The 12,099-nt window shown below is 36.0% G+C and overlaps 1 protein-coding gene across 1 annotated transcript in view; it reads left to right on the top strand.

Annotated features, from left to right (window-relative positions):
* The window catches only part of LOC107693040 (multiple C2 and transmembrane domain-containing protein 2-like), a 55,211-nt gene that overhangs the window by 9,661 nt on the left and 33,451 nt on the right, over positions 1–12,099 (top strand). Inside the window, exons 5-15 of the mRNA XM_016492282.1 lie at positions 4,176–4,318; positions 4,951–5,027; positions 5,152–5,263; positions 5,345–5,380; positions 8,827–8,997; positions 9,741–9,871; positions 10,747–10,933; positions 11,161–11,254; positions 11,391–11,493; positions 11,788–11,890; positions 11,979–12,080. Of these exons, the coding sequence (XP_016347768.1) occupies positions 4,176–4,318; positions 4,951–5,027; positions 5,152–5,263; positions 5,345–5,380; positions 8,827–8,997; positions 9,741–9,871; positions 10,747–10,933; positions 11,161–11,254; positions 11,391–11,493; positions 11,788–11,890; positions 11,979–12,080 (1,259 nt within the window). The remainder of the gene's footprint in view (positions 1–4,175; positions 4,319–4,950; positions 5,028–5,151; positions 5,264–5,344; positions 5,381–8,826; positions 8,998–9,740; positions 9,872–10,746; positions 10,934–11,160; positions 11,255–11,390; positions 11,494–11,787; positions 11,891–11,978; positions 12,081–12,099) is intronic.

The raw sequence follows: 12,099 nt of genomic DNA, 5'->3' as shown, positions 1-12,099 counted from the left end.
CTATATATCAGATTATTTTATTTACAAGTTTCATGTTTGTGTTTATCCCGTTTTTTCCCCCGTTGCATCTGAAAATTATTTTCAGAAACATTTTTTTTAAAGTGCGGCCCCCCAAAAAATTGTGCCTGCCCCCTCACTTTGTGCGCTCTGGTGCCGACCCTGACTGGCAATATAATTAAATGAGTCAAAATGTAACACACATAAGATTAATTTATTCTGTGGCAATCATCTGAGCTTCCTGTGAAGTCCTGCAGGTGAAACTGCTAATGGATGGAATCTGGACTCCCAGCACAAAAAAAGCCAGCAGTCCTTGTACTGTAAACATGTAAATGAAATCATATCTTGTTTGGGAAACTTCTGGAGTCTTGTAAATTCTAAATTCTTCAGATTGTGAAGATTGTTGAAGGTTCTTCAGTTCATAGTCAAAGAATTTGGGAGCACAGTAATTGTTTTTAATTGTCATGCTGTTTTCATTGTCGGTCATCTCAGAGTTAAAGATGTTGGCCCAGTGATCCTTAAAGCTTTCTGCAGAAGAATAAAACAAAGTAAAATGGAATTTAAAATAAAAATAAAATCTAAAATAAAAAAGGTAAAATAAAATAACATTATTTAGAGAGGTGTTGCTGAGTAATATTTTGTAATGCATTATACAATCAAAAAGCAAATTAAAAGGAAAAGCAGAGACGACAGCATTTCCAAGTTACTTCAGTTCAGCCTGTCTAGTCATTCCTAATATGCAGAATGCAGTTAGACCAGAAAGTCTATAATTCTGTCATTTCTGTCTTGCTTCTGTAACCACGTTACATTTAAGAAAACAAAAAAGCTATATTTCTGGAACTATTGTTTGGATTTAGAAGCCATCATCAACAGTCTTCCATTCAAATGTTGTACCTTGATTGCACAGAATCAAGTCAGTTTTATCATAGCGTTGGGAAACAAATGAGCTGGCCTTGTTTTTTTCCTACTACAGAGCCAATGCAAATAGAGTCATGTTGAGGTGTTGTTACCTAGAGGCTGTTCACAGTCCCTGGTGTCATATAATGCAAAATGTGTCTGTTTTATCTCTTAACTTTTTGTTAATGCGAGAGAGCGATAGATACAAAAGGGAGAGTGAGAGAGAGAGAAGAGAGAGAGCGAGAGAGAGAAGAGGGATTTAGTCTAAGGTTTACTGAAATCCTACAAGCAAATGATTGTACTGAATTTCCATTTGATACCCAGAGCGGTTCTTCAGACGTAATGCCAGTATATCTGGCAAGCCTGACCAAGCTGATTGGGCAGCTCATTCTCATGTTCAAAGTCACAGGTGTATGCCCAGAGGCTATTAATTACCATCTCTACCTCATTATTTTTCATAATTAGAATATATTCCAGTGATATTCCTCTCTGCCAACTGAATCTAATGAAATGGTCATGCACACTATAGACTTGGTGAGGTTACTGGTGGCACAAGCATGCCAGATATCCTGTGCGGAATCCAGACATGTGCTTCCTCAAAGCCTTCAATGTATTGAAGCCCAAACTACCTCACAATTACCAAAATGATTGTCCCTTTTGTCCCATTTTTTTTTTCTTTCAAAGGTTGTTTTTAACTTTTATTTTATATAAACTCTGTGCAATCATATGCACTAGTGTTATCTTATTAGAGTAAAATTAGATCTATTGCCACCTGCTGGAGAAAGTATAAAACATTTATTTTTAAAAATAAATAATTAATTACATTGTATATATAATATAAACCTAATATTAATACCAACATAATATCCTTATGAATAAGTAAATGCTTTTGAAAATAATAATATTAATATAATGTGTTTATTATAGACACTGGAATGTCAAGTGGAATTCATGTGAATCACACTTTTCAGTTGATCAAACTTGATTCATAACTTCATAAGGAAGTAACTGCCTTGATCCACTTTCTCTGTTTGATGGAGAAACTGAATGCCAATAACTAACAAACCTGAACAGAATGATGGAGAATTGAATTGCTTTTTGTTTATTTACTTTGTATTTCCTAATTTCCAATCCAAGGTCATTTCTTCTGCCATGTAAAATAGTATTGAAGCTGGTAGGGGATTGTTACTGTATTTTGGCCAGTAACTTTAGTAGAGATGCTGTTTCAGGATATATTCTGCATGACAAATGTGACCCTGGACCACAATTTTTTATAATTGAGATTTGTACGTCATATAATCATATAAGCTGAATAAATAAGCTTTCCATTGATGTATGGTTTGTTAGGACAATATTTGCCCGAGATACAACTATTTGAATATCTGGAATCTGAGGGTGCAAAAAAATCAAAATATTGAGAAAATCGCCTTTAAAGTTGTCCAAATAAAGTCCTTAGCAACGCATATTACTAATCAAAAATTACGTTTTTATATATTTACAGGAGGAAATTTACAAAATATCTTCATGGAACATGATCTTTACTTAATATACTAATGATTTTTGGCATAAAAGAATTTGACCCATACAATGTATTGTTGGCTATTGTTACAAATATACCTATGACTGGTTTTGTGGTCCAGGGTCACATATAAAGAGCCATGTTCTCAACTGTTTGGTTATATTTTCAATATTTTGTCCAAAGAAGGGAAAAGCTTAACAATTTAATATGACCCTGAGATAACTGTACAAAAATCATATATGATTAAATAATAAGTATGCAAATTAGATTTTTGGAAATTGCGACCTCGTGTGGTTGTCTTTGAGAATAACACACCACCTCATGTCTATAATAGAGTTTGATACAGAACTTTACTCCAGGCTTCTTACCAACAGCAAATGAAATGAAGCAGGTCAAAAGACTTCTTCTTCATATTGAAATATTTTCACTTTCAAACTCATATTCTGTCTGTTTTATTGTAAAACTTCTAGGTCTATTATTTCTAATAGGTCAAATGTGTCCTATTTGGAATACTTTTCATGGGCACAAAAACCGTTAGTTTTGAAAAGTTTTGCTCTGATATTTACCTTTTTTTTTTTTAAATATTATTTTTAAAGCACCATCAAAAAAAAAAAACTAATATTTATGTAGGTTAGGTTTTACCCTTTTTTTTCCATTTAATGCTTTATCAATAAGACTCAGACATTGTCTGAAAAAAGTCTCCGTCGATCTGCAGCCATTTGCATTATTAGTTGAGTTCTCACTTGGTCTGACATGACAGCGTGACAGCGATGACGCAGTTTACCTCTCGTGCCTTTTCCAGCACTATATTTGCCTAACAATTAATAGCCAGCTTGTTCCCCAACTGACACTACATCGGAAAAGCGGCCGCAAGTCCCCTCCCTCCCTCCCTCCCTTCCTTCCTTCGCCGTCCATTTTCCTTCTGTTAATTTCTGCCGTCACCGTTTTCAGTCACGCCGGAGCTCTTCCCCTGGCTGCTTGAGCCCCTTTCCTCCTGTCAAGCTGCCTGGAGGTTTCCTTGTCAGCGGCTGGCAGGGAGGAGCTGCCTCCTGGAGATGTTCATTTGGAGAGGCGAGCTGACAGGCCTGTCAGCCCGTCCCCACAGGGCTTTTGTCATGTGATTCCAGGCTCCCCGCAGGTTCTCTCAAGCACTCCTTTATCCATCCATACAAATGAAGCGATGGACTCTTTTTCTCTCATATTTTTTTTTCTTTTTCTTACCAGCCAATCTGCATACCACAGCATAGACAAAGACGGACCGCTCTCCCTCCCCTCTCGCAGACAGACTTTCTTAACAGGCTTTGGAGATTAACACTGCTTGCTCCCAGTTTCTGGGGTTTTAATGCACCGGCATTAAATGAACTGATTCACGCTGGCTGTAATTTTTACTCTTTTACAATCAGCCAGCTCCCATCACTCTGAAAGAGACAAAACGTCCGCCTCTCTGCGCTAAGAACGGTCGCCTAAATAATGAGTCTTCTGGATTATTCAGTGTCTGGATGACTGCATCTGAGTTCTTGTACAGTGTGATGATATGAACCAGTTTGCACCAGGTTTTGTCATTAAATAAATGTTCCTGGTTCAAAATGAATAAAGCTTAACCAACAGCATTTGTGGTGTTAATCATCACTAACTAAATAAATACATTTAAACTTGTTCCCTTCGTCTGCAAAATAATTTGCAAACATTATGCAGCAAATATGACTGAATGCTGAAGACTCCCTTTTTGTTAGTAACATTGATAGCTGTTTGTTTTCAACAGGTACAAGTGACCCGTTCGTCAAATTCAAAGTAGATGGCAAAAACATCTACAAAAGCAAAGTTGTGAACAAGAACTTGAATCCCGCCTGGAATGAATCATTTTCCTTTCCCGTCAGAGACCTCGATCAGACTCTTCGTCTTAAGGTTTGTGAAGTGTTTACATTATTACGTAGGCTAATTGTAAACAGTTGTTGAATCATTATTTCTAATGTAAATAAAAAATATCAAAGAAAAGACTTAAAGTCTGAAAACAATAAAGGAAGATTGTAATTCATTTTTATTACACCAGAACAGAAAAAAAGGAAGAAGAGATAATGTGCTAGAGTGGTGATTTGTATTTGAACTATTATCACATCTTTTAGAGCTGCATTCAAATCAAGTCAGTTTATCAGGGAATTCATAAAGAGTATGATATCTTTAAATTCCTCATCAGTTCATTGTACTTTGGGACAAATACTTATTCATAATAATTTATTCAGAACATGTAAACAAAAAATACTAAATTCGAAACACCTAATAGGGAAGAATTTATTAATTCCATGAAAACTATTTTTTTTTTTTTTAGGTTATGTTTATTATTTTAAACAAATGTAAACAAAATTGATTTTCCCCTATTGTTGTAACTAAAGAAAATAATCTCTATTTGTGCTTTTTTAAATATATTTATTTTACATTTAAGTAGTTTGATTGTGTAAAAAATCCTAAACACTATTTAAACACTAATCAGTCAACACTAGTCACTAGTCATCATCGTCTCAAAATGATGACTGATGCAGGTATATGATCGTGACCTCAGATCCAATGACTTCATGGGATCAAGCAGCTTTCCTGTCTATAAACTGGAGTTGGACAGGTGAGGAAAACTTTGTCATTCCATAACTTCCATGATATTGTACAGGTAAACCTTTTCTGATTACCTCAAATAATTTCTTAAAATTAGATGAACAGATAAAGTTTTGTGAATTTGCTATCTGCAGAATAATTCCAATGACACTACCTTTGGAGGACCCCAACAGTGCGGAGACCGATATGGGAGTGATCATTCTAGAGGCCTGCCTGTCCATCCGAGAGGAACCTGCCAAACGAAATGTATGCACTTATTTAGTGGGAAGAGTCAAGTGTCAAGAGTTTTTCTAACATCATTTTCATTTGTCATCATTCATTTTTTAGAAGTGGCTACTAAGAAGAAAGGGAAGTTTTAATAAGGTATGTCATTCTACATATTGACCATATAACTTCTGTCTAGGTGTTCCATCTGCCTACAAGAATGAAAAGTTACCAGGCCGAAATACACAGAATACATTGTTTTACATTTTATGTATTAAAAAATACCACAGCAGTAACTTTATTCATGTATCACATCTGTCCACTGGAGGGCAGTAGATCCTCACCATCTTCTGCACAGACACTTCACTGATGTTATGTACAACATTTATGCAAGTTTCCTTCACTTTCACTTAGTTAAAAATTCCAGAACTTCAACAGAGCGAGAAACTTTTGTTTGTGGCTGCGACTGTCTGATGCGCTGAACCAATCCATGATTTCCAAAGTAAACGTATCACTGTACAAGTACAAGTCTGTCTTGCATTTTGTGCAGGTCAATTCTTAGATGAGAGTTTATTTACCTCACAGCGGATGGCAAATAGCTTTTTATTGTTCAAGGCCGTTCAAAGCGTGCAATTTAAGATTTCTCTGAAATCTCTTCCGCATTCTACTGTAGAGTGGGGTGCAGAGAATTTACTTTTAGTAGGCTATACTGTATTTATGCCCAGCAATGAATTTCATCAGTTAAACTGAAGCAGTAAAGAGTAAAAGTCTGTATATTATATAAGTTATAGCCTGTTTGGTCATAATTCATAATATTAACTAGAACTCGTTTTACAAGTTTAGATATGATTCTCTTGTTAGATTTGTAGACAAAGTCTTGTCTTAAAAAGGGTGCATCTTTTAAAGAAGTTCCTGGGTTAAATATCACTCCAAAATTAAAGTAAAAATAAATAAAATATAGAGAAAGAAATAAATATTTTATAGAATAAAGGCTACTTTTGGGATTATAAAGATTTTTACATTGTGACATTAATTTCATGACATTTAGTACATTTTAGCCTCAAATAAAGTAATGAAAACCACCCTGTGTGGTCATTTTTTTTTTTTTGCTTTATTAAACTTTTATTTTAGTGGAAACAGTCAAGTGGACAATGTATACACATACAGAGGTTTTCTAAAATCATTTTCATTAGTTACAGAATCTGTAAGTTTATATAGTGTCCTTGACTGTTCTCACTTAATAGTTTTTTGTTCATTTATTTATATTTATATTTAAATTATAAAATGCACTGTAAATTTCAGTTGTAAATATACATTGTTAGTTAATGTTCGCAATTAAAATGATGCTGATTTTAATAAAGCAAAAAATTGTAATGCTTAACTTTAAAATGCATGTTACGATTTAAATATAAATTGCAAAATATGATACAATTTTAAAATCTGATTCAAATTAGAGTAATGCAAATGCATTTTCTGAACATTTGACTTGGTAGGTTAAATATGCTTTAATTATGTCATAATGCAAAATATCCTTTCTTGCTTCTTTCATTTGATTTTAGGGTAAAATGTCCCCAACATTTCAGCGAGTCAGTTGTTGTGAGATTGACTCAAACGGACACCTGCTAGATTATATGATCAGGTATAGATCAGTATGTGTTTTGTTGGTGTTTCCACCACAGTGTGTCCTCTGCCAAAACAACTGAGACCTAGTTCTATTTGACACCTATCAGTAGAGGCAGAACATGTCTCTCAATTCTTACCTCTCCTCCTCTATCACACTTCCTTCTTCACAGCATTGCCTCGCTGTCTTTGAGATGGAAACGGGCAGCAGTATTGGCACATAGCATGTGGTTCTTCTTCCTGACAGTGTCTGGAGTGTGTGTGTGTGTGTGTGTGTGTCTTCGAGGCACTATGCCAGTGTAAGATGCTGAGGATACATGCGATGGCTCATTCCCAGGCATGGTGAGCTATAACCCAGATGTTGGGATGTAATATCACAGCTGTGGACGGGCAGCACTGAAGCTCTAGCCAAATGGGTACGGCTTTGGGCTTGTCCCCTTGTCCCCATGCTGCTCCACCATATGGAGGCAATCCCCCAGCTCTTTTAGCACCAGGAATAGCCTCTCTTTAGGGGCCACTTACTCTTAAGCGGAATTGTTTTATTGGCCACGCCGATCACAAATTTGTCCAAAATAAACACTTGGGAAGACTTGGCTTGGATGGATATTATATTTCTCTCTCCGCTCCCTCTATAACTATCCCCCCTTATCCCTCGCGCTCTCTTTAAAGAGGCTTGTTTATGGAGATGTGGCCATTACATTAAATGTTAATGCTGGCTTGTCTGCTGTGCCGTGTATGTGTGTGTGTGATTCTAATGGAGCAAAGGCTCAGTCACACTCTCCGAGCAGCCAGGTGGGAAAACAGCTCTCTGGTCTGTGATTACTGGCAGAACAGACCAGCCTCTTCCTGATGCTGTTTTTTGAAAGTGCAGGGCTATCAACCCACAAGTCATCTCTGTACTGTGTACTTATCCATCTGCAGTCTTGTTGATGGACCTGTTTTTTTTCTCTCTCAGAGTTGCCGGGATCACCTGCACATTTCATCTAGCTGTTCTGAGAAGCTTTTATGTCATAATATATTTTGTTACAAAAACGGAAATACATTTTATTTTCTTTAAGATGTCACATTTATGCAGACATTTTATTTACAGTAGTAGAAGATGCCAGATTAAAAAGTTTTATTTGTCCCTTTGCTTTTAGTACCAACATTTTTTAAAAAGAAATTTAGTATTTTATTCAGAAAGGACACATTTAATTGATCAAAAGTTACAGTAAAATATTTCTTTTCAAATAAAGCCTGTTCTTTTAACTTTCTATTTATCAAAGAATCCTGAAAAACAAATGTATCACGGTTTCCACAATAAAAAATAAAAATAAAAAAAATAAAATAAGCAGCACAACTGTTTTTAACATTGATAATAATAAGATTTTTTTTTTCTTGAGCACCTATTCAGCATTTCAGAATGTCTGAAAGATCATGTTGCATGAAAGACTGGAGTAAGGGCTGCTGAAAATTTTTTACTTTTACATTTTAAAATATATTCAATTAGAAAACAGTTATTTATCATTTTATTAATAAGATTTTACACTTTTTCTTGTTATTTTGATCAGATATATGCAGCCTTGGTGAGCATAAGAGACCCATTTCAAAAACATTAAAAAATCTTACCGACTGAAAACTTGATTCACTTTTTTTTCAGTAAAAGCTAGAAACGATACATGGCATCTATAAATTCATAACTGCACTATTTCTGTAACATGATGGCGTATGATGAAAAACGTTTCTTTACAGTATAAATATTTATTCACTTAAAACCTGGTTCCAGGACTATCACAAGTCATTCTCGCAATTTCATCAAAACCTCATCTTTCTGAGCCAAGTATAATATGTTACCTTGGTAACATATTTAAATCACCAGAATTTGTAGCAACAATGTTAAATACACAGAAAACCGAATGTTTAAGTTTGCAAATTGTAAAAACATGTTTAGAATCAACAAGCATTGGCCTAAACTAGTACACTGTTGTATGTGTTGGCTGTTCCAGGGACAGCCGATAAGCCCGGCGCAGGTTATGCAGCTCATGTGTGGACAGAGGAATCAGGTTTGGACTGGAATTTACACTGTCATCCTGGTGGAAGGCCAAGACATGCCCGACTGCGGTCAGGGAGACGTCTACGTACGCTTCAGAGTGGGTGACCAGAGGGTTCGGAGCAAGGTGAGATCCTCCCTCTCTCCCCTCAACTTTTCGCTTCTCTTGCTTTCTCTTTTTGCCTTACTCATTACATCGTCGTGCTTTCTTTGTTTCTAAACCTCTGTTTCTCTCAATACCTCATTAAACCCTTCCCTCCCCCTCTTCCTCCTCCCATACTTTCTTAGTAGTTCACATACCTCGCTTTAGATATTCCCGTCCACTTTACACACCTTCCTTCCTCCTCCTCCCCCTCTTTCGGATCGCTTTTCCCAGGCTTCACTGCTCTGGTGACAGAGGAGGCTACTCATTAGATCGGCCGTGTCTGGCAGGGCGTCTCTCCTGATGCTTCTGTTACCACGTCTTGTTTGGCTCATTTGCATGCCCAGAATGCCTTGCTCATCTGGGCATGCAATTTTTGCATGCCCCCCTCCCCCCCCCCTCAATGGTTCCAACCAGCTAGTCTTGTATTCTCATGTCATCTTTTTTTATAGAGCCCCCTGGCTCTGTTTGGGCATGTTTGCTTGTTGAACAAAACTAGTTCTAATTGGATGCTGTCAGAGTCTATAATCCCAGCGAGAAGAGAGGATGTGTTCTCCAAAAGACGGCTGCTCCTCCTCCACCACATGTCTTATTGAAGACTTACTGAATAAGGCTTAATACACCTGTCATGTTAGCTGTCTCAGTTTTGAGTGCCTTAAAATTGACACAACTTCCACTGTCTCTCTTTCTCTCTCTCTCTTTCATGCTTGTCTATCTTTCTGTCTCAGAATCTGTGTATTAAGGCAAACCCACAGTGGAGAGAGTCCTTCGACTTTAACCAGTTCCAGGATGCTCAGGAATATCTGGCGGTGGAGGTTTGTTGCAAGAGGGGCAGGAAGTCAGAGGAGTGCTGGGGAGTGTAAGTTTGCTGGAGCGTGCTGCATACTGCTTTAAAAGTTTTAAAAGTTAAAGAAAAGAGGGGAGAGTGGGGCACGATGTGCCAGTTTTCTCTTCAGCTGTCCTCTAGGCAGTGACAAATGTCATAAAGTTACTAAAATGCCCAAATATACTGTATTTCAGGATGTCTGCTATCAAATGAAATTTGAAGAATGTGCCTGTAGCCTAGAGCCATAAAAATATGACATCTCAAATATAAGTGATCCAGTGACACAACAGTAGAAGTAAGCTGTGGTATATTAAACGCAAAAGCTGAACCATTAGCGGATATGTAAAAGATTTACATTTTAAATAAACATACAGTATACACGACCTTTGAAAAGTCTGAGATTGGTAAGATTTTTTAATGTTTTTGAAAGAAGACTTTTATGCTTACTGAGGCTGCATTTATTTGATCAGAAATACAGTTAAAAGAGTAATATTGTGAAATATAAACAATATTTATTAAAAACGTAAAATTTTACGTTTTAAAATGTAATTTATTCCTGTGATGGCAAAGTGGGTTTATTAGCAGCCAATACTCCGGTCTTGAGTGTTACATGATCCTTTAGAAATCATTCTAATATGCTGATTTGATACTCAAGACACATTTATTATTAATAAACAGTTATGCTTCTTAATATTTTAGTGGAAACTGTGATACCAGATACACCCCCCCCCCCAGGATTCTTTGTTGAATAGAAAATTTAATTTGAAATAGAAATCTTTTGTAACATTATAAATGTTTGCCATTTTTGAGCAAAGTCTGTTTTACTTTATTTTATTTTATTTGACATTTTTTACTAGTAACACATGCCTATCCACTGGTGAAATACTAATAGGTTCTTCTCTTCTCAGGTTAGATATTGACCTGACCAGACTTCCTGTCAATCAGAAGCAGTTATTTACTCATGCGCTGGACCCAAACAAGGGCCGACTGGTGTTTTTGGTCACACTGACTCCGTGTTCTGGAGCGTCCATCTCAGACATTCTGTCAGCTCCATTAGATAACCCTACAACCTTTGAGGAGATGCAGGAGAAATATGTGAGTATTACATTGTGCTGTTTTAGTTTTCTTTTTTTTTTTTGAAGTTTTGTGTTTTTATTTTATTCTTTTTATTTACTTTTTTTTTGTTACCTTCCAAGTCCATGTAAATTATTTGTAATTTGTATAGCTTGTACATATTTGTACATTTATATGATAATTTTACTTTTTTAAGATAAAAGATAATTTTATCATCAAGATCATTAAAAGATCATTTGTATTTACAGGGACTGATGAACTCTCTGCGGGACTTGAAGGATATTGGCTGTCTTCAAATCAAGTTAATAAAAGCCACAGATCTTCCATCAACAGATTTAAGTGGTACTTATCTGTATTAAATATAATGCCATAATGTATATAGGGGATATTGTACAGTCAGTTAGTTATTAAGTAAAGTATAGCCTGTTATAAAGATTTATTCAGTCATAATGATGTTGGAATATCTTAACTTTATCAGGTAAAAGTGACCCTTTTTGTACCCTTGAGCTTGGTAATAGTAAACTGCAAACTCACACAATATCCAAAACCCTGAATCCTGAATGGAGAACAGCCCTAACATTGTAAGTTATGCTGATGTTGTACAAACCCGATTCCAAAAAAGTTGGGACACTGTTAAAATCAACTTATTTTTCCCTTAAAATGATACATTTTCTCAGTTTAAACATTTGATATGTCATCTATGTTGTATTCTGAATAAAATATTGAAATTTGAAACTTCCACATCATTGCATTCTGTTTTTATTCACAATTTGTACAGTGTCCCAACTTTTTTGGAATCGGGTTTGTAGATATTTTGTTGTATCAATATGCATGTCCATGGTATTGATATCACACTGATTTTGACATGTCCTTAGTCCCATTAAGGACATCCATGATGTTCTGGTGCTCACAGTCTATCATGATGACGGGGACAAATCTCCAGACATCCTGGGAAAAATTGCCATTCCATTGTTGACTGTAAATGCCACATAAAGAAGTTTTCATAATCAATGTTGATTATACATTTTTAATCATTGTGCCCATATTAACATACAGTTGCCTTTAGGTTTCTAATGGCCAACAAATAACCAGAACGCTGAAGAATAATAATCTATCAAGGACGACCAAAGGAAGCATCACACTGGAGTTGAATGTTCTCTACAACCCTGTAAGAGCATCATATTAAA

The sequence above is a fragment of the Sinocyclocheilus anshuiensis genome, unplaced genomic scaffold (assembly GCF_001515605.1).
Source record: "Sinocyclocheilus anshuiensis isolate Anshui unplaced genomic scaffold, SAMN03320099.WGS_v1.1 scaffold959, whole genome shotgun sequence".
NCBI lineage: Eukaryota > Metazoa > Chordata > Actinopteri > Cypriniformes > Cyprinidae > Sinocyclocheilus > Sinocyclocheilus anshuiensis.
Note: the sequence above shows the minus strand (reverse complement) of the source record. Positions and strands in the feature narration are given on the sequence as shown.